Raw genomic sequence first — 27,394 nt, 5'->3', positions numbered from 1 at the left:
TTGCCATTGCCTTCTCCGGGTAGCAGATGGGGTCACCCAAAAAGGATTCACTAAGATTACACTAGCTTAGAATGCTGAAGTATATCAGTATCTAATGGCCAGGCAGATAATGAAGGGCCCATAAAAGAAAGTTTCAAGAAAAGGCAAGAAGGTAAAAAGAAAATCAGAAAACCGTGGTGCCATAGAAACCTAGGGACTACATTTTCAGGTGGTGCTCATGAAAACTGTTAAAAGCTATCCATGGGGTGGATAAGATAAAGATATTTAAAAGTTGGTAGGCAAAAACCATCTTTGCCAAATTAGAAAGTATTGATCCTTTGACCAGTTAAAGTGAAATTTCCCTAAGAACCATGGGGAAATGAAAAACCAGGACAAAAATCAATTCAACAAATTCTAGTCCATGGGAAGTTTGGAGTTTCCTTTCAATCCTGTTTATTCCTTTTAATTTTCTCCCTGTGGGTTTTTAAATTTTGAGTTAATAGAGAAATTGTGCAACATACAACCTTCATTTTCAGTATTTAGTTTTCAAACTTTCTTGCTTATTCTAGAAGCCAGCAAGGAAACTATTCTTGGCTCACTTGTGTAGTCCAAGATTGCAGAAAACAAACAAAACCACTAAAAGGATCAGGTCTTTCTCCCTGTTTGAATCACTAACACTGTTAGAAGGCTGTGTCAGCAAGTTTATTCTGAAGCAAGAATACATGAGTGCCTTTTTACAACAAAAAATCAAATCCACAATTAAAGAGGCAATGTGGTTAAACGGACTAAACTTAGGCTGGTAGCCAGAAACTTTAAACATTAAATTCACCTCTGTCAGTTACCTTCTGACCAATCCTGAGAACATCCTAGTACTCCTTCACAAAACAGAACATAATGAAATAATTCTGAAACAGAATGGGGTAAGTAGTCAAACCAAAGTCAGACAACTATAGTTATAGAAATGGAAGCAAGAAAACACCAGTAGCTATAACATCAAAAAGAAGCTTTTAAGTCCTTTTGACAATTGCAACTGTTTACTGACAAAAAGATTTATTTATAGGAACAAAATAGCAACTAGAACTCATGCTCTAAATGAACAAAGTTTCCGTGGCATCTTTCAGGGTTTGCATTATATAAGTGATGAGGTCAAGAAACGAAGAATACAGAGATCTCTCCCTTCTCACTTTGGCATGTGACAGTTTTAGCCTGGTTTAGCAGCTTTCACCTCTTATAGGAAGTGACCACTCATTAAGGAAGAGCAAAGAGATTTATCTTAGAAGCTAAACTCATCCACTCAGTTATTCATTAACTTGAATAAAAAATTATTAATGTGGAGTTGAAGTCAGACATGAACTGGTTCAGTTAACTGAAAATCATTTGGAATCATGATAGGAGTGAAATCACTGACCCTGCTTCTGGGTCAATGCACTTCAACCAGCAGGCATTATAACAATGAGAACACAGTAATTCTCAAACAGCAGCATGAAGTATCCCCATTTTAAAGTTAAGGAAACAAACAATAGATGAGTGAATCATAGGTGATATTTTAATTCCTGTGATATCTTTAAAAACCTGTATATACAAATTTTGGATCATCTAAACCACAGGTCCTAGATAATATAACCTTAAAATCAAGTACAGCCATGCAATTTCAGGGACATCATTTCTTATTTATGCTTATGATCAAGTGAACTTCAAATGAAGATCAAATGACACTGAAGCTTGTTAGAATGAAGTCTTCATCATTATGATGAGAGAACTGAGACATCACAGGTCGTCCAATGGCGCACCAAACCCCCGCAAAAGCCTCCTCTGAACAGTTAGTGGCATATTTATGCTGTTAGTAAGATACACTGAGGGGGCCCCCTCATTTAACATACCAATTTGCACTGGTTCCCTAGCACTAAATACATCTAGTTATAGAAAAGACTAAATGTGTGTCCCAAATCCTAGCAATAACTGGATCAGCCATTCACTTAAAGATTTCAAGAATGCTACTCTATTGGTTTTCTATTGCTGCCATACTAAGAACTTAGTGTGCTTAAAAAAACACAAATGTATTCTGTATTATGTTACAGTTTTAAAGGGAAAAGTCTGATACATGCCTCTCTGGGCTAAAATCAAGGCACAGCAGGGCTTTGCCTTCTGGGGGCTCTAGGGGAAATCTAGTTCTTTGTATTTAGAAATCACCTGCGTTCCTTGGCTCATGGCCCCCTTCCTCCACCTTCAAAGCCAGGCACAGCCAGTTGAATCCTTTTCATATCCCTTCTCTCTGACCTTGCTTCCATCTCAAATCTTTATCTCTGGCTTATGACTCCCTTGTCCACTTTTAAGGACCACTGAATTACCCTAGAAACACCCAGATAACCAAGGAAAATCTTTCTATTTTGTCAGCTGATTCAGTTCAGTTCAGTCGTGTCCGACTCTTTGTGACCCCATGAATCACAGCACACCAGGCCTCCCTGTCCATCACCAACTCCCGGAGTTCACTCAAACTCATGTCCATCGAGTCAGTGATGCCATCCAGCCATCTCATTCTCTGTCGTCCCCTTCTCCTCCTGCCCCCAAACCCTCCCAGCATCAGAGTCTTTTATGTGAGTCAACTCTTCGCATGAGGTGGCCAAAGTATTGGAGTTTCAGCTTTAGCATTAGCAACCTTAAATCCATTCATAACCTTAATTCTCCTTTGCCATGTAATACAACATACTCACTGGAGATTAGGACATCTTCCCTTTTTTGGGGGGGTGGGGCGTGTTGGGGGGGCACTATTGTCTACCACAGCTGTTATGCAACCTTGTTATGGGTAAATAAAGTACCTCTACAGGGTTATCAGATTGTTCCTCATCAATGTTGATACCTAAAGACAGCTCACTAAAAAAGTTTAGACTAAATATAACCTCTGATTCTAACGAACTAGCAAAGTCTCAAAGATATTAATACTGCTTTTCTTCTCAGTTTTTTCAGTCCTGGAATAGAGATTAATAGTATGGCATTTGAAATCAGATATGAAGTTAACGACTAGCTCTGCAACTTACTAGCTATTTGACCTTGGTCAAGTTGCTGATACTCTTTAAACATGTGATTTTCTTATCTGTATAATGAAGATAATAATATCCCTTATACACTTATTGAGAGGATGAAGTGAAATTATATATGTAAAATGCTCAATACAGTTTCTAGCCATTATCAGGTACTCAATAAGATTAATATTTACTTTATTAAACTCTGTCCAAGCTTTAAGATAAAAAATAAAGATAGCCTTCAGTGTTTTAGCATATTACATTTTCACAATTAATATTAAACACAACTTCAGTCTAATGCTCTCCCAACTGAGCTATTTCGGCCACTTTAAACACAACTTCAAATGATGTAAAAGAATAATGCTGCATACTTAATGTCTAAATTTTCTATAGGTCTAGATGATATTAAATTATCTTTCAAATTAATTATTTATTGAACTCTTAATTTATCTTCTAACTTTGTAACTTGTTTTATCCAAAAAATAAAATTAATTTGCCTTCCTAAGGACTTTACTCTCAGTAATTAAAGTAATGATTGAAGTTTTGCAAATAATATTATGGCAGATAATCTTTAATGGTTACTTTCTACCTTTTCCAAAAAGAAAATACCCTGTTCATTAAAAGTGGCTAGAAAACAATTATAAAATAAATCTAGAAATAGCAAAGTCCTAAATTACCTTCAACATGAATACTAGAGATAAGAGTCAATCTACAATTAGACTTTTAATTCTAAACCAGAAGCATGAGAAAAAGGATAATGAGGTTAAATGAATTACATTTGTTAAATATAAATATGAAAAACTGTATATTTATAAAAGTTTAACTAAAAATAAATAATTATAAATTCAAATATGATATTTTGAAATGGTTTCTCTTATGTAATCAGGTGTAGAAATACTTACAGTTTGATAATATGAGGATGACGAAAGAGTTTTAGATTTTGAATTTCTCGTTTTATTTTTCCAACAACATCTAAACTGCGAATCTTCTGTCTATTTAAAATTTTGACTGCCACTTTATGGCCTGTTAATTGATGCTCTCCAACTAGAGAAAAGAAAAAGGAAAATAACTTTAGCATCATAGCAATGTAATCATTTATTCATGACTCCTTCCACTGAAACCCCAAGTTTTTTCCCTCATATTTACCACTGTGATATCACATTGCGTAGAACAGAAAATGACCTCTTCTCACGTCCGTCTGCCCTTCTGGAGTATGTGCTCCGGAAGGGTAGAAACGGTATCTTTATCTTCTCTGTGTCCTCAGCACCCAGCACAGAGATGTTAAGTAAGCATCTGTGGAAAGGATTACTGAATTCCGTTTTCATACCTAAAACTATAGGCATGAATTTGAAACATCTTTTGGACAGAACAGAGTTACTATGTTTTGTTCCTCTCTTCCTCTTCTCTGGTTAATTCAATCACTGTATTATGGAAGAATAAATAATTGGTGTAATAAATTAAAACTCATAACTAGTTTCAGTACCATTTCATCAGAAAATTCACATGTAGCCCTTTTTCACCTTTTCTATAAAGGTTTCCTGTTTTCTCACATTTGACAGAATCTCTTATTTCTTTCAAACCTTCACAGTATACTGACAATGTTCATGTTCCTTTACCATTTTTAGGCTGTTATATATATTTGTGTTCTTGAAAAATCATATGGTTTAAGAGTTACCAGCTCTTACCCTCCTCAAATAAGACAGTATTCATCTGAATCTGCTAGGAAGTGTCTAGCACAGTATTTTGCACATACTAGATGTATCACACTTCTTTATTTCAAACTATCTTACGAAGGGATAATAACCAAAACAGCATCAGTTCAGTTTAGTCCAGTCGCTATGTCTGACTCTTTGCGACCCCATGAAACACAGCACGCCAGTCCTCCCTGTCCATCACCAACTCCCGAAGTTCACTCAAACTCATGTCCATAGAGTCGGTGATGCCATCCAGCCATCTCATTCTCTGTCGTCCCCTTCTCCTCCTGCCCCCAATCCTTCCCAGCATCAGAGTCTTTTCCAGTGAGTCAACTCATCACATGAGGTGGCCAAAGTATTGGAGTTTCAGTTTTAGCATCAGTCCTTCCAATGAACACCCAGGATTGATCTCCTCTAGAATGGACTGGTTGGATCTCCTTGCAGTCCAAGGGACTCTCAAGAGCCTTCTCCAGCACCACAGTTCAAAAGCATCAATTCTTCGGTGATCAGCTTTCTTCACAGTCCAACTCTCACGTCCATACATGACCACATAGTCTTGGCATAAAACCAGACACAGAGATCAATGGAATAGAATAGACAGCCCCAAAATTAACTCATGCATAATTAAGGTCAATTAATTTATGACAAATGACTCAAAAACATACTATGGGGAAGAAATAATCTCTTCAATAAATGGCACTAGGAATATTGGATAGCCACATACAAAAGAATGAAAATAGACCCATCTCATACATTAAACAAAAATCAACTCAAACTTGATTAAAGACTTAAATTTAAAACAAAAAACCATAAAACTTCCAGAGAAAAACATAAGAGGCAATCTCCTAGAATTGACCTTAGCAATAATTTTTTGAACTTGATAACAAAAGCAAAGGCAACAAAAGCAAATATAATTGAGTAGGATTAAATCAAACTAAAAAGCCTCTTCATGGCAAAAGAAACCATCAACAAAATGAAAAGGCAACCTACCGAATGGAAGAAAATATTTGCAAATTACACATCTGATAAGGGGTTAATCTCCAAATTACGTAAATTATCTAACAATTTAATAGCAAAGAAACCAATCTGATTTGAAAAATGAATAAATAAACTTTTTGCCAAACAAGGTATACAAATAGCCAAATACACAAATCCTTCAGGTAATCATCAGGTAAATCATGACTAATTATCAAGTAAATGCAAATCAAACCTACAATGAGTGATCACCTCACACTTACCAGAATAGCTGTCATTAAAACTGAAGAGACAACAATGTTGGTGAAGATGTGGAGAAAGGGGAACCCTTGTGCACTGTTGGCAAAAATATACACTAGTGTAACCACTATGCAAAACAGTATAGAGGTTCCTGAAAAGCTAAAAAATAGAACTACAATATGATTCTGCAACACCCTTGTAGGTATTAGAAGGAAATAAAAATAGGATATCAAAGAAGTCTCTACACTACCATGTCCATCGCAGCATTATTCACAAAAGCAAAGATATGAAAACTACCTAAGTGTCCATCAACAAATGAATGAACGCATAAAGAAGAACAGTGTGCATATTTTCTCCCCCCACCACACACACACCACCACCACCTACAGGAGCTCCAGGGACAGGCACAAGCCATCACTACCATCCTGGGCTCTCACCGCTCCCAGAAGGAGGAGAGAGAGAGAAAGGGCCTGAGAAAATATCTGAAGCTATTACAGACAAAACCTTCCCTAACCTGAGAAAAGAAACACTCACTTAAATACAGGAAGCACAGAGTCCCCTATAAGATAAACACAAGGAGGAACCTGCTGAGACACATATTAATCAAACTGACAAGAATTAAAGACAAAGAAAAAATATTAAAAATAATAAGGGAAAAGCAACAAATAATATACGAGAGAATCCCTATAAAGTTATAAGCTGATTTTTCAGCAGAAACTCTGCAGGCTGAAGAGAGGACTACAATATATTCAAAGTGCAGACGAGTAAAAACTTAAAACCAAAAATACTCTACCCTTCAAGGTTATTGTTCAGATTTGACAGAGAAATCAACAGATTTTACAGACAAGCAAAAGTTAAAAAGAGACATCAGCACCATCAAAACCAGCATTACAATAAATCCTAAAGGTACTTTTCTAGGCAAAAAATAAAATGCCACAACTAGAAATGAGAACAATACAAATTAGAAAGATCACTGGTAAAGGCAAACATAAAAGAAAGGCAGGAAATTACCCATACATAAATCTGATATCAAAACCAGGGATTGTGAAGAGTACAAACGCAGGATATTGAAAATGTATGGGAAATGAACAGACCAGCAACTTAAAACAATTTTGTACATATACAGACTGCTATACTAAAATCTCTTGGGAATCACAAACAAAAATTCTATAATAGATACACATACAAAAAAGAAAAAGCAAACACAACATTAAAGATAGATATCAAATCACAAGGAAAGAGAACAAAAAATGAAGGGAATAGACGCCTGGTGGCTCAGATGGTATAGAATCTGTCTGCAATGCAGGAGACCTGCGTTCAATCCCTGGGTTGGGAAGATCCCTGGAGAAGGGAATGGCAACACACTCCAGTATTCTTGCCTGGAGAATCCCATGGACAGAAGAGCCTGGCAGGCTACAGTCCATAGGGCCGCAAAGAATCGGATACAACTGAGTGACTGATTCAGTCTTGGTCAGTCAGTCAGTTCAGTTGCTCAGCCGTGTCAGACTCTTTGTGACCCCATGGACTGCAGCATGCCAGGCCTCCCTGTCCATCACCAACTCTCAGAGGTTACTCAAACTCATGTCCATTGAGTCGGTGATGCCATCCAACCATCTCATCCTCTATCTTCCCCTTCTTCTCCCTCCTTCAATCTTTCCCAGCATCGGGATCTTTTCAAATGAGTCAGCTCTTCACATCAGGTGGCCAAAGTATTGGAGTTTCAGCTTCAACATCAGCCCTTCCAATGAATATTCAGGACTGATTTCCTTTGGGATGGACTGGTTGGATCTCCTTGCAGTCCAAGGGACTCTCAAGAGTCTTCTCCAACACCACAGTTCATAAGAATCAATTCTTCAGCGCTCAGCTTTCTTTATGCTCCAACTCTCACATCCATACATGACTACTGGAAAAACCATAGTCTTGACTAGATGGACTTTTCCCATGAACAGTATGAAAAGGCAAAGCTAAGACACTGAACAATGAACTCCCCAGGTCAGTAGGTGCCCAATATGCTACTGGAGATCAGTTGAGAAATAACTCCAGAAAGAATGAAGAGGCAGAGCCAAAGCAAAACAACACCCAGTTGTGGATGTGACTGGTGATGGAAGCAAGGTCCAATGCTGTAAAGAGCAATATTGCACAGGAACCTGGACTGTTAGGTCCATGAATCAAGGCAAATTGGAAGTGGTCAAACGGGAGATGGCAAGAGTGAACATCAACATTTTAGCAATCACTGAACTAAAATGGACTGGAATGGGTGAATTTAACTCAGATGACTGTTATATCTACTACTGTGGGCAAGAATCCCTTAGAAGAAATGGAGTAGCCATCATAGTTAACAAGAGAATCCGAAATGCAGTACTTGGATGCAGTCTCAAAAATGGCAGAATGATCTCTGTTCGTTTCCAAGGCAAATCATTCAATATTGTGGTAATCCAAGTCTATGCCCCGACCAGTAATGCTGAAGCTGAAATTGAACAGTTCTATGAAGACCTACAAGACCTCTTAGAACTGAAAAAGGTGTCCTTTTCAGTCCTGGTACATTCTGTGTTTCTAGAAATGCATCGGTTCCTTCTAGGTTATACAATCTGTTGGCATGTTATTCATAATAGTCTCTTATGAGTCTGTATTTCTGTAGTCAGGTGCAATGTCTCCTCTTTCTTTTCTAATTTTACTTGTCTTTTTTTTTTTCTTAGTTCAGCTAAACGTTTGTCAATTTTTTTTTTTTTTTCAAAGAACCACCTCTTAGTTCCATTGATCCTTTCTGTTGTTTTTCTGGTCACTATTTCATTGATTTGCATTCTGATTTTTATTATCTCCTTCCTTCTACTAACTTTGGCTTAATTTGCTCTCCTGTTTTGAATTCCTTGAGGTATTAAGTTAGGTTGCTTATTTGAGATCTAATTTCTTAATACACGTGTTACTGTTGTTCAGTCGTGTCTGACTCTGTGACTCCATGAACTGCAGCACACCAGGTTTCCCTGTCCGTTACTACCTCTCAGAGCTTGCTCAAACTCATGCTCATTGAGTCAGTGATGTCATCCAACCATCTCATCCTCTGTCACTCCCCTCTCCTCCTGCCCTCAATCTTTCCCAGCATCAGGATCTTTTCCAGTGAGTTGGCTGTTCGCATCAGGTGGCCAAAGTACTGGAGCTTCGGTTTCAGCATCAGTCCTTCCAACAAATATTCAGGACTGATTTCCTTTAGGATTGACTGGTTTGATCTCCTTGCAGTCCAAGGGACTCTCGAGAGTCTTCTCCAGCACCACGGTTCAAGTGTCAATTCTTTGGTGTTCAGTCTTCTTTATGGTCCAACTCTCACTTCCACACATGACTACTGGAAAAACCACAGCATTGACTAGGTGGACCTTTGTTGGCAAAGTGATGTCTCTGCTTTTTAATACAGTGGCTAGGTTTATCATAGCTCTTCTTCCAAGGAACAAGTGTCTTTTAATTTAATGGCTGCAGCCATTGTCTGCAGTAATTTTGGAGCCCAAGAAAATAAAGTCTCTGCTTCTATTATTTCCCCATCTATTTGCCATGAAGTGATGGGGCCGGATGCCACGACCGTAGTTTTTGAATGTTGAGTTTTAAGCCAACTTTTTCACTCTCCTCTTTAACCTTCATCAAGAGGCTCTTTAGTTCCTCTTCACTTTCTACCACTAGGGTGGTGTATTTCCTGCATGTCTGAGGTTATGTGTATATATTACTATAACCTTTCGTCTCAGATGTAATTTTGTTGCCTCCCACAATATCTATTTCCACTTTCATTTGTCTCAAGATAATTTATTTCCATTTTCTTTTTTGACTCAATGGTTTCTTATAAGTGTGTGGTTTAGTTTTCACATCTTACTATTTTCTTGTTGTGGATTTCTAGTTTCAAACCATTGTGATCAGAAAAGATGGTATGATTTCAACCTTAAATCTGCTAAGACTTGTTTTGTAGAATATCATGTGATCTATCCTGGAGAATGATCCATGTGTACTTGAGAATAATGTGCATTCTGTTGGACAGAATGTTACATATATTCATTTATTTTCAGTTCAGTTCAGTTCAGTCGCTCAGTCGTGTCCGACTCTCCGCGACCCCATGAATCACAGCACGCCAGGCCTCCCTGTCCATCAACAACTCCCGAAGTACACTCAAACCCATGTCCACAGAGTCGGTGATGCCATCCAGCCATCTCATTCTCCGTCGTCCCCTTCTCCTCCCGCCCCCAACCTTTCCCAGCATCAGAGTCTTTTCCAGTGAGTCAACCCGTCACATGAGGTGGCCAAAGTATTGCAGTTTAAGCTTTAGCATCAGTCCCTCCAATGAACATCCAGGATTGATCTCCTTTAGAATGGACTGGTTGGATCTCCTTGCAGTATAAGGGACTCTCAAGAGTCTTCTCCAACACCACAGTTCAAAAGCATCGATTCTTCGGCGATCAGCCTTCTTCACAGTCCAACTCTCACATCCATACATGACCATGGGAAAAACCATTGCCTTGACTAGACGAACCTTGGTTGGCAAAGTAATGCCTCTGCTTTTTAATATACTATCAAGGTTGGTCATGACTTTCCTTCCAAGGAGCAAGCGTCTTTTAATTTCATGGCTGCATTCAGCATCTGCAGTGATTTTGGAGCCCAGAAAAATAAAGTCTGACACTGTTTCCACTGTTTTTCCATGTATTTCCCATGAAGTGATGGGACCAGATGCCATGATCTTTGTTTTCTGAATGTTGAGCTTCAAGCCAACCTTTTCACTCTCCTCTTTCACTTTCATCAAGAGGCTTTTGAGTTCCTCTTCACTTTCTGCCATAAGGGTGGTGTCATCTGCATATGTGAGGTTATTGATATTTCTCCCAGCAGTCTTGATTCCAGCTTGTGCTTCTTCCAGCCCAGCGTTCCTCATGATATACTTTGCATATAAGTTAAATAAGCAAGGTGACAATATACAACCTTGACGTACACCTTTTCCTATTTGGAACCAGTCTGTTGTTCCATGTCCAGTTCTAACTGTTGCTTCCTGACCTGCATACAGGTTTCTCAAGAGGCAGGTCAGGTGGTCTGGGATTCCCATCTCTTTCAGAATGTTCCACAGTTTATTGTGATCCACACAGTCAAAGGCTTTGGCATAGTCAATGAAGCAGAAATAGATGTTTTTCTGAAACTCTCTTGCTTTCTCCATGATCCAGCGGACGTTGGCAATTTGATCTCTGGTGCCTCTGCCTTTTCTAAAACCTGCTTGAACATCTGGGAGTTCACGGTTTACATACTGCTGAAGCCTGGCTTGGAGAATTTTGAGCATGACTTTACTAGCATGTGAGATGAGTGCAATTGTTCGGCAATTGTGAAAAGAAGAGAGGTGAAAAGCAAAGGAGAAAAGGAAAGATAAAAGCATCTGAATGCAGAGTTCCAAAGAATAGCAAGGAGAGATAAGAAAGACTTCCTCAGTGATCAATGCAAAGAAATAGAGAAAAACAACAGAATAGGAAAAACAAGAGACCTCTTCAAGAAAATTAGAGATTCCAAGGGAACATTTCATGCAAAGATGGGCTCGATAAAGGACAGAAATGGTATGGACCTAACAGAAGCAGAAGATATTAAGAAGAGGTGGCAGGAATACACAGAAGAACTGTACAAAAAAGATCTTCACGACCCAGATAGTCACGATAACGTGATCACTGACCTAGAGCCAGACATATTGGAATGTGAAGTCAAGTGGGCCTTAGAAAGCATCACTACTAACAAAGCTAGTGGAGGTGATGGAATTCCAGTTGAGCTATTTCAAGTCTTGAAAGTTGATGCTGTGAAAGTGCTGCACTCAATATGCCAGCAGATTTGGAAAACTCAGCAGTGGCCACAGGACTGGAAGAGGTCAGTCTTCATTCCAATCCCAAAGAAAGGCAATGCCAAAGAATGCTCAAACTACCGCACAATTTGTTTTCAAGTGTGATTCAATTCCAATGTTTCCGTGTTGAATTGGTTTGTATGTTCTATCCACTCCTGACAGTGGAATGCTGAAATATCCTACAATTACTGCAATGCTGTTTATTTCTCCTTTAATATCTGTTCAGTTCAGATTTGCTTAATGCATTTTGGTGCCTCTGTGTTGGGAGCCTATCTACTTATGATTGTAAGGAAATGGTAACCCACTCCAGTGTTCTTGCCTAGAAAATGCCATGGACAGAGAAGCCTAGCAGCATACAGTTCACGGGATCACAAAGAGTCAGACACGACTAAGTAACTAAGCACACAACCTCTTGATATACTGACCCCTTTATCACTATACAATGGCCTCTTTCTGTCTCATTATACTTTCTGACTTGAAGTCTACTTTGTCTGATATAAGTGTGGTTATGCCCACCTTCTTTTGGTTTCCAATTACTTGAAATATCACCATTCATCCTTTCCTTTGAGCCATTCTGTGTCTTTAAAGCTAAAAAGTAGATCACATATAATTGGGTCTCGCTTTTTTTCAATCCATCCAGCCACTCTGTGCCTTTGGATTGGTGAATTCAATCCATTTACATTTAGGGTGACTATCTGACATGTAAGAACATACTACTGCCATATTGTCCTTTATCTTTTGTTATTTCATTGCTCTACTATTTCTTCTTCTGTTTCTACCTTTGTAAGCTGGTGGTTTTCACAGTCTCCCACTTAAAAAAAATATTTCATATTCCACTCTACATTTTTTTATGGTTACCATGAAATTTATATAAAACTTTTCATAGATGAAACAGTTATTTTTCTGCTGATAGCAACTTATCTTCATTTGCTATAAAAGTTCCATTCTTTAACTCTTTTTTACATTTCTGACATCACAAATTACCTTTACTTCATTTCCTTTAACTTTTGTGCTATAATTAGGACTTAAACATATTACTGCAAAAAGTTACTTTTCTATCATCATAATCAGAGTTGTGTACTTTCATCTGTTGTGCACTTTCAACTTGAAGAGCTCTTTTCAACATTTCCTGTAAAGCGGGTCTACTGCCAAGTCGCTTCAGTCATGTCCGACTCTTCGCAACCCCATGGACTGCAGCCCATCAGGCTCCTCCGCCCATGGGATTCTCCAGGCAAGAGGACTGGAGTGGGGTGCCACTGCCTTCTCCAACTAAATAAGCTGCTGCCGCTGCTGCTAAGTCACTTCAGTCGTGTCCGACTCTGTGTGACCCCATAGATGGCAGCCCACCAGGCTCCCCCGTCCCTGGGATTCTCCAGGCAAGAACACTGGAGTGGGTTGCCATTTCCTTCTCCAAAGCGGGTCTAGCGGTGATTAACTCAGTTTTTGTCTGGGAAAGCCCATATTTCTCCTTCATATATGAAGAATAATTTTGCCAGATTGAGTATTCTTGGTTGGCAGCTTTTATTTTTCAACATTTTGAATATGTCATTCCACTCTTCTCCTAATAAATCTGCTGATAGCCTCATGAGGTAACTCTGTAGGTTACTATTTTTCCTTGCAGTCTTTAAAGTTATCATCGACTTTTGTCAGTTTTAATATGTCTTGGAGAATGTCCTTTTGTGTTTAAATAAGTAGAGGTTATATTAGCTTTGTGGATGTGTATATCCAGTTCCTTCTCCAGGTTTGGAAAGTTCTCAGCTATTATTTCTTTAACACTCTCTGCTCCCTTTTCCCTCTCTTGTTCCTTTGGCTCACCAGATGAAGTGAGAGTTTTTGCAGTTTCTTCACTTTTTAAAAATCTTATTTCTCTTTCTCTCTCTTCCATCTGAATAATCTCTATACCCCTGCCCTTGAGCTTGCTAATTCTTCCATGTGACCTGCTCTATTTCCATTGTATTCTAATTCTTAATCTCATTTACTGAGTTCTTCGGCTCCATAATTTGTTTGGTTTCTTTTTAGATTTTCAGTCACTTGGGTAAAGTACTCCTTCCATTTATTAATTTTATTACTGAGATCACTGTATTGCCTAAGTTTTCCTGCAGCTCACTGAATTTCCTCTTAATAGCTATTTTCAACTCTTTATCAGTTAGATCACAATATTCCAGATCTTTGGGTTTGGTTGTGGGAAAACTGTCACTTTCTTCTTGTGATAACAAGATTACAATGATATTTTCCCATGGTGCTTGATGAAATGAGACTTTGCTCTCACATTTGAAGTAGCAAAGATTTTTATTTAGGCAAGGCTTTGTTCACTTTACTCTTAACAATTCAGTAGGTTGGTAATTAGAAGTCTTCCTTTTGTTTTCCAGAAGGTGGTGCTATAACACAGGTTATTTTTATTTTTATTTCTATTTCTCTTACCAGTACAAGGTTGGGAATTGGGAATGTGCATCAACAACAAAAATAAGTTGGCAGAGAAATTAAAAGAGGAGAGGGTAGCTGGTGGCACATTGAAGGAGATGTATGTTAATCTTTGGGCTTCGGGTGTGCCCACAACCTAGCAGAGGGATCCCCAAGTTTGGGGTGAGGGTCCCACCAGCCCATGGATAGTCTTATGGCCAGAACCATAGGACCAATCCACAGGAGATGCTTTTTTTCCATTCTCTTTGCCCTTTTCTCTTTCCTTTCCCTCTCTCCAGGCACTGAGCACTCTCTACAGAGAGAGCAACAGGTCCCGCAAGCTGCGGCATGCACAGCTGGGCAGACCCCCACTCACCACCATCACCCTCCACCTCCTTTGCCAAAAAAGGAGGCCCACTGCAGACCTTCTGGCAACATTCCCTCAGCCTTTTCTGCATTCCAATCCACCCACTTTCAGGTACAAAGATGGATGGATCTCGAGTGTCCCGGTATGCTATGCAGAAGAGCTTTTTTTTTTTTTTTTTTGGTTATGCATGTCCAATTAGATGTACATTGAAGGGGAAAGGAAAAAAAGAAGTGACTCATACCATCATGATACTGACATCACTTCAATCGTAATTATTTTAAAGTCCATGTCTGATAGCTTTAATATCTGAATTCCTATGAGTTTTTTTTTTCTATTGTCTTGCCCTTGTTTCCTAGAATGTTGAACACTGTGTGTGAAAAACTATAGAGGACCTACTTGATTTTATTTTCCTCCAGAGAATAAAGACAGGAGGCAAACCATCTTAGTATGTCTAGTATTAAGCTGATTCTAAGGATTTCAGTCTTCAGGGGCTTGCAACCAAAAACCCAACTGCTTACCTGCAATTCTTCTCCTTGGTAAGTTATGAACTCCAACTGCTGTCTCCCCAGGATTCAAACTATGCCTAAGTTTTCTGCCTTTTTCCACTGTTCTCTGTTTGGCTTCTTACATTTACCATCTTTACAAATTAGCAAATGACTCAAAGAGAAAAGCCAAACAAAATGTCAGACTCACTCCAATGTCAGACTCACTTTTTCTTCTCACAGGGATATCAACCACTCAAGTCCTGGCTGCCTTCAGATTTTTAATTTTCTCCAGATTTTCAATTCCACCTTAACTAGAAAGTTGATTTGATGCAAGTTAGGAATCACAGCCAGATAGGGAAGACAATCTCACATTAAAGTAAGTGTGTGTGTGTGTGCGTGTGGGTATGCGCGCCCGCATGTGTGTGTGTGTTTGTGTGTGCGCGCGCGTGCGCGCTCCCGGAGCTTGCTCAAACTCATGTTCATCGAGTCGGTGATGCCATCCAACCATCTCATCCTCTGTTGTCCTCTTCTTCTTCTGCCTTAGATCTTTTCCAGCATCAGGTTCTTTTCCAGATTAAATCTAGATAAATTCCAGATAAAATCTAGGAAAATATTCTTTACCATACCTCACATGGCATACTTTCTGAACTCCCCTAGTTATAATGATCATTCTCTGAATGAAATATATGTGGCTAAGATTTTTTTTTTCCAAACTGTGGAACCAAGAATTAAAGTCAATATTCAACATTTAGCTTAATACAAAGTACAGAACTATACTATTAATACTTCTACAACTATCTACTAACATGGTTCATCAATATCAATCTATATGTCTATTTTCTACCCAATAACAATCTTTTACACTTAAGTACTCATACTTCCAAAATTCATGGTCAGATAAAACTTCCAATATCTTAGAACTGCTGTCAACTGTTCTACTCTCTTACATACCTGCTTTTCATTTTTGTTTTTACCCTAGATTTGACACTTATCCCTATCTAATTCTACCTAGCAATTCAGAGTCAGTGCAAATTTAAATTCTCATTCTGTGATCTGTCTATCAGTTATCTCATCTGGCTTTGTTCTATCCCAAACAGGAATCTTACTATACATATTAAATAGAGTAAAGGACCAAGATTTCCCTTAGAATGACACCTAAGTTCTTTGGGAATAGTTCTTCAGCTGCAAAATGTTCTTCCAAAGCACATTTCTTTATCTTAACCAAAAAGATATCATAAGACACAAAGCCAAATTTCTTACTAAAAGCAAATTTATAGCATATAGTATAACTATTATACTACTTAACTGTGAATTAGTAGAGCACTGAGAAGGCCTGGTATAAATCTGAGTAAAAGGTAGATTCATTATATCATATTTGACATAGAATTCAAACATGAGAGAAGAATCATTTAAGTAAATTCTGTTTTGAATATTTCCCTCTTCCCTTTTTCCAGATGCTCCCAATTTGTAGTATCATTGCCACATTTTTGACAATGACATAAATAGTTTGCTTAAAATCTTGTATGATTAAACACGGTAGGTGCTTAAGACATAATTGGTTCTATTATCTCATGAACTAAGTCTGGCAGAACTCAAGTCAATTATGGAATACATATGGTACCAAGTTATGCCCCAACACATTAAAAACAACAATGAAATAATATTTATGGTATTTATGAAGTAAAGTGAGAATTCAGAAAAAAACTATGGCATACTTAAAACTTTAATTCCATTATTTTCAATTATGATAGCTATATAACCATCTTATAACTAATTTATAATTAAGAAATTGAGATTAAATGAGAATATATTGCTCACTATGTTTTTAATAGTGCATAAAATGTCAATACAAAATAATATGAAGAATAAAGATAAAAAAAAGTATTTCAATAAATTAATACACTAACATTCAGGATAAGAGATGTTATAGCAAGATTTGATGATTCTATAAAAGGCATTTTAAAAAACTAAGGGCAAATTTAAAACAGGATTATTAACACTTAAAAAATAAAAGCACTACCAAAAGAAATACAGTAAAATTTATCAGAGGCAAACACTGTCAACCATAAGACACCACTTAAGCAAGAATACTGTTCCCTTGAAGGGGTGTAGGTTTCTATTATTAGCAGAGATAAGAGCTGCCTCAAATTCTTTCCTTAATAACACTATACTAAAAATAAAATGGTTGCCACATTTCAAAATAAACACATTGCTTTGCATATGCATTTCAATGGTCTAAATAATAGATAAAAATCTATTTAACCTGATTCAAAGTGTTTTCTCTTACATTTGCAACTAATAAACACACTGGGGAGACTAGATCCCACTTTCATAACACATTCAATATTTTAGGGGTCTTCTGCCACCCACTTTCTCATTTGAGATTAGATCTTCTGTTAGATCCAATTAAATTATCTACCTGGCTTCAAAATGTTAACTACTTTCTCTATAAAGTACTTTCCCTATCATTAATGAAACTACAAGAATCTCAGAAGAGTAAATGCGACAGTATAATCACTACAAAGCAGTACAAACACTTTAAGGAAAGCTAACATGGACTACAAGGTAAGTGACTATTTTGGCACATTTCAACTAGATAAAGCAGTGCTGTGTCAGCATGGGAAAGGGAGAAAGTCCACAGAATTGAAGCAAGTTCCTCAGTATATGATCAACTACAAAAATCCTTTCTAACTCACATAGACATGTGTGGAGAAAGATTATAGAAAGGCATTTTTAGCTCAGAGTCTGCATTTTTCAAAGTTTGAAAAAAATTAACTGTGTGTATTATTTTGGTTCTACTCCAAGTAGAACCTTAACAACAAACCACACATAAAAACTGCCAGCTGCCGCTCATATCCTCCTCCCTTTCCCAGCTTTGCCTCCTTTATCCAAAAGTTCTATGATCACTACCATGAGACCTGGAATAGATATGTTACATGCTTGCATATATACACTGCATACATATACATGGTATACAGAAGAGGGTGATAAGTGAGCGGTGTCTGGAGAATTAGATTAATAAACATACACAAATGAAATATGAAAAAAGACCAGAGAAAAATAGAATATAGCAAACTCTTTCTTCTCAACATCAAATAAATCCTGGTCTCAGAACCAGATCAGAGATTATTCTCAGAGTTCAGCCAATTACAGGTTTAAGGCCATAATAGGGCCCAAGTATACAAGTACATAAAAGTTAAGTACTTCTATATTTTCACCTACATTTTCTCCTGTATTACTCACAAAAGTATAAAAGAACTTATAAGTTTTATTCCCTTTTTCAGAGATCAAGTGACTTTGGCTTATAACAGCAAACTTCCACACAGGAGGCCTTCTAAATCCAGTATTTCTATACTGTATACCATGCTGTCTTTGTGGACTTCCTCTGAATCTATCCATCATTTATAACATTGTTTCCTATGGAAAAGTGTCTTTCAAGAATCAATCCGTTACACAAAATGAACAAAATCCATTCAGCATTAAAGACAAAACACTGAAATCATAAAAATATGATAAATCAGGGGGAAAAACCCTAAACAGAACACTATTTACTTGATTATTTAAGAAAGATGATGAATTCATTTTCATTCCAACATGAATGGTCTAGTATTTTAGAAAATATATAGCTTCATTAGTTGGAAGTATTGCTTAACAGCTGTTTAGAATAACATATTTTCAGAAGTAAAATCAGTTCAGTTAGCAATTTATATGAACATCAACAGTTATTTCCATTTCATTCTTATTTTTTTCATTTTCCATATTTGTGAAAAAACAAATTTCATGACTTTACCCAAAAAGATACTGGATTTTTAATATAAACACTAAAAACTAAATATCACATAGCACAAATGAGTTAATCATTAGGAACTTTCCAATGCAGGCAACAAAAAAAATTGGGGCAAATTATTAAAGTTAAGTCTCAATGTTGCAATCAGGGTTGCAATCAGAATCACAATCAGTAAACATTTATGATTAATAATACCTCACACAGGGTACAGGATTCACTCAAAATGGCCATGTATCTAGTCATCTCCACAACAGCCATCTATCTGTAAAGTAACTCATTTTCTCTTAAGCCATTTTATGTGCCTCAATTCATTTAATCCTTAAAAAAAACTTGGAACGTAGGTTGCCAAGTATTGTTATTGTCATTTTACAAAAGAGGAAACAAGCTCAAGGAAGTTTAATGGTTTCCCAAATTCATATAACTGGCAGCAGAATGAAATGAAAATCCCCAGCTAATGCCTTCCAAAACCAATGTTCCTTCATCCTAGGACATCGTTATTATTATATTTTTTTTTTTACAAATTCTCTTTAGTCTGGTTACTAAATGCCACTGGCAATCTTCAGTCAAAGTTATTTTCATAATGGGGATGGGGCAACCCTGAAATACCTGGTATTTTAAAGAAATTTGGGTTAATAGTGTCAGAATTCAGTAAACTTATCATATAAAAAAATGGAATGGATTGAGACACAAGAGTAAAATTTATCCGAAAATATAATCTTTAATCAACCATATGTAATTTACCTGCCTGCCAATGCAGGAGACTTATGAGACAGGGGTTCGATCCAGGGATGGGGACGATCCCCTGGAGGAGCAAAGGGCAACCCACTCCAGTATTCTTGCCTGGAGAATCCCAATGGACAGAGGAGCCTAGCAGGCTACAGTCCATAGGATTGCAAAGAGTGGGACAGACTTGCATCAGTTCAGTCGCTCAGTCGTGTCTGACTCTCCGCGACCCCATGAATCACAGCACGCCAGAGAACCCTAAATTTGCCACTTCTGCAACTTACTAGCACTGTGACCTTAGGCAACTTAAAGTATCAAATTCTCAATATCTACATTTGCAAAATGGAGATAATACCAAATCCAGGATTACTTTGGGGAATAAATAAAACCAAGTGCATATATAGTAAACATAGTATCGACTTAATCAACTTGTAGCTTTTATCACTAAATTGTCACAAATATGTTTCCCTTTTCTTTTGTTTTACATTACATCTTTATTTCAGCTCTCAGTTCAGTTCAGTCACTCAGTCGTGTCCGACTCTCTGAGACCCCATGAATCACAGCACGCCAGGCCTCCCTGTCTATCACCAATTCCTGGAGTTCATTCAAACTCATGTCCATTGACGGTGATGCCACCCAGCCATCTCATTCTCTGTCGTCCCCTTCTCCTCCCGCCCCCAACCTTTCCCAGTATCAGAGTCTTTTCCAGTGAGTCAACTCGTCGCATGAGGTGGCCAAAGTATTGCATTTTCAGCTTTAGCATCAGTCCTTCCAATGAACACCCAGGATTGATCTCCTTTAGAATGGACTGGTTGGGTCTCCTTGCAGTACAGGGACTCTCAAGATTCTTCTCCAGCTGCTGCTGCTGCTAAGTCACTTCAGTCGTGTCCGACTCTGTGTGACCCCATAGACGGAAGCCCACCAGGGTCTCCCGTCCCTGGGATTCTTCTCCAGCACCAGAGTTCAAAAGCATCAATTCTTCGGCGATCAGCCTTCTTCACAGTCCAACTCTCACATCCATACATGACCACGGGAAAAACCATAGCCTTGACTAGATGGACCTTGGTTGGCAAAGTAATGTCTCTGCTTTTTAATATACTACCTAGGTTGGTCATAACTTTCCTTCCAAGGAGTAAGTGTCTTTCAATTTCATGGCTGCAATCAACATCTGCAGTGATTTCAACTCTGGTCTTCAGTAATTCAAACTTCCCCCAAGCCAGAAGGAACAATTAAACTTATCCATTTTTTGAAATTAAATCTTCAAAAAATCGGATGCAAATAAATTTCACATTCCAGCGTTGTTGCTAAGAAGAAGAAGAAAACAAAGCCCAGAGAAGTTTCAAGTGTTCTTTAGGGCCTTGACACTACAGTTCAGTTCAGTTGCTCAGTCACGTCCAACTCTTTGCGACCCCATGAACTGCAGCAAGAAAGGTTTCCCTGTCCATCACCAACTCCTGGAGCTTGTTCAAACTCATGGCCATCGAATCCGTGATGCCATCCAACCATCTCCTCCTCTGTTGTCCCCTTCTTCTCCTGCCTTCAATTTTTCCCAGCATCAGGGTCTTTTCCAATGTCAGTTCTTCACATCAGGTGGCCAAAGTAATGGAGCTTCAGTTTCAGCATCACTCCTTCCAATGAATATTCAGGACTGATTTTCTTTAGGATGGACTGGTTTGATCTCCTTGCAGTTCAAGGGACTTGACACTACATGAGAGTCAAAACCAATGCCAGTGTAGGTCAGAAATACCACAGGTATAACTCTGAGGTCCACAAACTGACAAGGTAGTTGTCTGAGATCTAATTTATCACTTAGGACTTGGTATTTATATTTCTAGGGCTTCCCAAGTGGCACAGTAGTAAAGAATCCACCAGCCAATGCAGGAAACACAGGAGACAGGAGTTCAGTCCTTGGGTTGGGAAGATCCCCTGGAGAATAAAATGGCAACCGACTCTAGTATTCTTGCCTGAAAATTTCCATGGACAGAAGAGTCTGGCAGGCTACAGTCTATGGAGTTGTGAAGAGCCAGATACAATTGAACAACTGAATACAAGCTCTACATTTGTTTATCTTTCCTGTTATCTTACACAGAAGTGAAGATATAATAAAATATTTACTTAATTTCTTGAAAGCCAATTCTGTGAGCCATTCACATAACTATTTGAAAAACAACAAAAAAACAAAGCCTTGATGAGACCTTGCTGACAAGAAAAGGCTACTTTGACTGAAAGCATCCTATGAGATGGCTGGATGGCATCACCAACTTGATGGACATGAGTTTGAGCAAGCTCTGGGAGTTGGTGATAGATGGGAAGCCTGGAGTGCTGCAGTCCATGGGGTTGCAAAGAGTCAGACACGACTGAGCGACTGAACTGAACTGATCCTATGGTGTACAATTCTGATGAAGAAAAATGATTTCATAAATCAAATCTATCAGTTCTCACCCTGAAAATACAAGCTTCTTTTTAAAATATAATTACCATTATATTTAAAACACTTTTTTTCTTCAACTGGTCTGTGTAAAACACATACACAAGATCTATTCTTCTAGAATTTCTATGACCTTCATTACTTAGGTAAGAACTGAGCAAGTCTAATTACAAGAGCTCTTAAACAGCAGTTATACCTTACCTGGGAAAGAGTAAGAACCAAAACAATACATAGAAAAACATTTAAGTAGATAAAATGCACTACTTCAAACTGACAGCCAACATAATCTGTTTCCATAAGCACCCCCCTAGTACTCTTACACTACAACAATGGAGAAAAATCAACTCAAAATTTTTAAATAAGGTTTCAATTATTTATCACCAATTAGAAGGATTTCCAATATGTTTTTTAAAGTAGTTTTAAACAAGTGCTATTAAATGAAAACTAGTTATTTCCATTTTTGTTCATTGTACCTAACTTTGATCTGTAAATTGATACATTAACTGAAGTTAAAATTTCAATATCTATAAATAACATAATAGCTAAAGAAAGCTAAAGAGAGCAGGCACATAAAATATTCAGCACTTCTCCATTTCCATGTTTTTAGAGCCATATAAAACTAAACCATCTAGTTTTTTAGATGAATTTTTAGTAGAAATTAAATTTATAAAGTCTAAATAAATAGCAAATCAAAATGTAAGTATTTTCAATAAACGGTCCTGGAACAATTGGATATCCATATTCAAAAAGTTGACCTTAGAATCTCAACTTACTTACTCCATACTCAAATGTTAACTCAAAATGGGTTCTAGATGTAACTATAAGAGCTAAAACAATAACATCTATTTTTTTTAAAAATGTGAAGAAATCCTTGAAACCCAAAGCAAAGATTTCTTAAACATAACACCAAAAGCATCATCCATAAAAGGAAAAAGTCAATAAGCAGGACCTCATAAAAATTCAAAACACTTATACATGTCAGACAACTGACATGAAGAAAATATTTGCAATAAGGAAATTGTATCCAGAATTTATTAAAAAAATTCTTATAAACTCAACTTAACCAATCCAACAAATGAACAAATACGAAAAGACATTTCACCCAAGATACACAAATGGCTATTCAGTACATGAAAAGATGTTCAGTGTCATCACTAGGAAAGAACAAATTGAAACTCCAACAAGTTACCATTTCACACCTACTAGAAAAGTTATAAGAAGACAATAAACAAATGTCAGTGAGGATTTGGAGAAATAGGAACCCTCATACATATACATTATTGGTGGGATTGTAAAATGGTACAACCACTTTGGAAAAGTGTGCAGTTTCTCCAACAGATAAAAACAAAATTATGATACAAGCCAACATTTCTACTCTTAGGTATCTACCCAACACATATGAGAACATATATCCACAATAAAGACTTGCATACAACGTTTGTGGTGGCATTATCTGTAACAGACCCAAACTGAAAACAGGTCATCAACAGATGACTGCATAGGCAAAATGTGGCATTTTCACAAGGTGGAATATTATTCAGTAATGAAGAGGAACAATGCTATGTCATGCATGAACATCAAAAGCCTTGTTAAAGAAGTCAGACATGAGAAACTTCATATTCAATTAACTCATTTATAATAAATGTCCAAAGAAAGCATATTTATTCAGACAGAAAACACAGTAACAGTTTCCTAGGGCTAAGGGTTTAACTATAAATGGCATGAGGAATTTTATTGTGGTGATGAAAATGTTATAAACCAATCTATAAAATGGTTGCACCATTCAGTAAAGTCACTAAAAATCACTGACTTGTACTACACATAATACATTTAAGATGGGTAACTTTTATGATATGTTAAATATGCTTGAAAAAAAGTTGTGTTTAAAAATAAACGTGCTTTTGTTTCTAGTCCCTTAAAGAATTACAATGGACCCTTGAACAACACTGGAGTCAGGGGCACTGGACCCCAGGAAGTTGAAAACTTGTGTATAACCTTATATTCATCCCTCAGTATTCATGGTTCCACATTTTAGGATTCAATCAACCTGGACTGTATAATACTGTAGTATTTATTCAGAGGACAAAAATAATCTGTTGTAAAAGTAGACCTCTGTAGTTCAAACTCATGTTGTTCAAGGGTCCACTGTAAATAAGTAACTTTAGACTGCTGCAACTTATATAATTTTTATTAAGCACTTGTACTAATTCTAACTTTGGATGGGAGAGCACTGTCTAACTCTGGAGAGGTGCTCATACAGTGTTAGGAAATCTTCCCAGTTAGTTGCTCACTGGGAAGGAGTCTTCCAGGAAAAGGATTTCTCATAAATCCAAGTACCTTCTGTTGATTTATATTTTCAGTCAGTGCCTAGAAGCAGTTCAAGGGTATATACAAAAAGAGATTTAAGTTGTCCTGTGACAATGGACCAAATGATCTACCTGATGGGTATTTTAGCCAACAATCAGATTACACAATAATTTTTTAAAAAGCAATTTTTAACACAATTTGAAAAGGAACAGTATACATTATATAACCTGGAAAGTGTACATGCCTAGATGGTGAAGACTTAAGTGTATAACATCAAAACACAATAGTCCTTAGTAATGTCACAGCATTAATCCAGTTCCTGAATCTAGATATATTCACTCTAAACATATTCTTTTCACTTACCACTTTATGAGGTCTTGCAAACCTAAGCCAGGACTTCACAGCCCTCACAGGACTTGAAAGAATTTTACAAACCTGAGGTCTTTACACAAATACTACCCTATTTGTAAGGCCAGGCCTGACAATCTTACTGAAAATTGCTAACTGCACAAAACTCTGATTCATTTTTCTTCACAGTGCTAAAAATACTACACACACACATAAATATATATAGTGATTACTATCTTCCCCTACTAGAATATAAGCACCACAAAAGGAAAGATTTTAATGATTTTGTTCCTAAGGTATCCTCATTACCTAGAACAGTGCCTGGCACGCTGTAGGCACTCAGTAAGTATTTACTGAACAAAAGAAAGGGTATCAGATGTGTGCAAGTCAATAAGAGCTGATTCCTGCCATACGAATGAACGAGTCTCTTCTATCCACTTACAGCCCGGATTCAAGGTTAAAATAGGATTTTTGGACAAACTGAAAGAGTAGTATTGATCTATACACTACCATGTGTAAAACAGCTAGCTAGTGGAAAGCTAAGGTATGGCACAGGGAACTCAGCTGGGTGTTCTGTGATGACCTAGCAGGGTGGGATGGAGGCTCAAGAAGGAGGGAATACATGTATACTTACAACTGATTCACAATGTCAGAGAAGAAACTAACACAAAATTGTAGAGTAATTCACTCTAATTTTAAAAACTTAAATTTTTTTCATTATGATTTTTTAAGGAAATAGAGGCCGCAATAAAATCTTCAAGCTGCCTACCCAACATTTTTCCAGCAAAACGAAAAAAAAAAAGAAAAAAGCAACATCCAAAAGAAGTATTTTTAATAAGTTTTTCTAGTTCTGAAGAGAGGACAAGTTAATTAATCCCACATGACTCTTAAGAAAAACAGTAAAGTTCAATACTTAAGTAGTAACCAGTAAAAAAAAAAAAAAAAAATCAAAACAACATGTTTTTCTACACCCAAAATGGGATCCCATCACCTAAGAACACAGAGCTCATCAGAGTATGTCTTAGCAGTTCTGGCCTCAGCCCTACATCCTCCAACATCCAACACCAAAGTCCCTTTTTCCTCTCCCTCCATCCTAGAACCCTTCCTAGAACCATTTTACCAAGCAACCTTCAGACCTCCCAGTTCTAACTAAGCCCTAACCCAAACCAGCTGCATCCCAGCGTTTCCCACGGCCAGCAGAAAGACCCACCCACCTCGCGCCCCGGGATCCCCCCATAAACTACCAGCCCCACTAATCCAGAGTCAGGGAGCACGAAAGAATCCAGTCAGCAGGACTTCCCAGCCTGGCCAAAACTGGAGGACATTTTAGACCTTCATCCCGGTTCTGCCAATTTCGGTGTGACCTTGAACACGTCCCTCCTAGGGGGTCCCCGTTTTCTCACGTTAAAGGCGAACAGAACACCTGCACCTGCTGTAAGGATTCCAGGAGATTACACGTGAAGCACCTAACGGGATACCTGGCACGAAATGGGAACTCCACCATCAGGACCGTGGGTCATTCCCCAACCCTATCCTTACAGCCTCCCAGCTGAAAGGCATCTCGCCCGACAACCCAGTCTCCGGGTTTCAGAGGGGGGCACTGAGGTCGGGCAGTAGAAGCGCGCTGGACGCCAGTCCCAGGACCTCGCGACGCTCCCGCCCGAGCCCCCTCGTCGGGCCCCCGCCGCGGCCGCGGGGCGAAGCGGAACCCTCTGCCGCCCCTGGGTCCCCAGGTTCCGCGCGGCCCGGGCGCGGCCGCTCCACCTGCCGCCAGGCCCCGCCACCCGCTGCCCGCTCGCGGCCCGGCGCTCCCGGGCTCCGGGGCTCGGCCTCCCGCGAGGCGCGGCGTACTCAACTCTTCACTTTGCCGAAGGTGCCGACGCCCAGCGTGTCGCCCAGCACGTAGTGGCCGATCTTCACCCGCCCGTCGTGCTTCTGCTTCTCAGCCATGTTCGGCGCGCGCAGCCTCGCTCCGCCGCCGCGGGAGCCTCCGTGCGGCCGCCGCCGCCGCCGCCGCCTACCCACAGTGCAGCGGGCCGCGGGGGGCGGGAGCCGAGACTTGGGGACCAGGCGGGGCTGGGCGGGGGCAGGGGGCGCGCGCAGGTGGGGGCGGGGGCGCACCGAGGCCCCGGGGCGGGCGTGGGCCGGGGCCAGGGCCCTGGGGGCGCAGCGGAGGGAGGGTGGGCGCTCGCTGCGGGCGAGGTCGGAGGCCGACAGGTGTGCGCGGAGCGGGGAGCGGGAAGGATGTCGCCTCGCTACCTGGAGGAGGGGCCGGCGGGGTGGGCGCCGGGTTAAGGGGCCCTCGAGCGGAGCCTGACGGTGCAAATGAGAGCGTGAGATCTGGGCCGAATCTTGGCGAGTGGAAAGAGATGAAGTATTAATAGAACCTGGAGAAGAGAAACAGGCCTGAAGTGAGGGGAGAGAGTGGCGTGAAAAGCAGCGTGTGGGTCCGAGGGAACTCAGGGCTGGCGGCAGTGGGCAAGGGCCTTGATCGAAGGTCAGTCGGAGGAGAGTCTCAAGGAAGTTTTTGGAGTCATGCACTGTTTTCATACAGGTCACCACGGCACAAACAAAACAAGCCAAGTCTGTGCTGGCTCCACGTACTGTCTAATTCTCAGTTACGGAGGACAGACCCTCTCTAGAGCTCTCGGTTCTAACTAGTTTGCACAGAGTGCTCCAGTCAGTCCCAATATTTGCTCAACTGTATTTTAGACATACAGTAATATGAATATATGGGCTTTCTAGGCGGCTCAGTGGTGAAGAATCCGCCTAGGAGACAGGGGTTCGATCCCTGGGTTGAGAAGA

General features: G+C 39.0%; 1 protein-coding gene across 10 annotated transcripts in view; it reads right to left on the bottom strand.

Moving 5' to 3' along the window:
• Positions 1 to 26,605, bottom strand: part of PRKAA2 (protein kinase AMP-activated catalytic subunit alpha 2) — a 62,638-nt gene extending 36,033 nt beyond the window's left edge. For all 10 annotated transcript variants that reach the window (XM_055401463.2, XM_055401465.2, XM_055401466.2 and 7 more), the window contains exons 1-2: positions 26,446 to 26,605; positions 3,902 to 4,043 (exon numbers count right to left, since the gene is read on the bottom strand). In XM_055401463.2, the coding sequence (XP_055257438.1) occupies positions 3,902 to 4,043; positions 26,446 to 26,539 (236 nt within the window). In that variant the 5' untranslated portion in view covers positions 26,540 to 26,605. The remainder of the gene's footprint in view (positions 1 to 3,901; positions 4,044 to 26,445) is intronic.
• Positions 26,606 to 27,394: the final 789 nt, after the last annotated feature.

This window comes from Moschus berezovskii, chromosome 4 (assembly GCF_049115385.1).
Source record: "Moschus berezovskii isolate FMDL1 chromosome 4, NW_MosBer_1.0, whole genome shotgun sequence".
Lineage (NCBI taxonomy): Eukaryota > Metazoa > Chordata > Mammalia > Artiodactyla > Moschidae > Moschus > Moschus berezovskii.
Note: the sequence above shows the minus strand (reverse complement) of the source record. Positions and strands in the feature narration are given on the sequence as shown.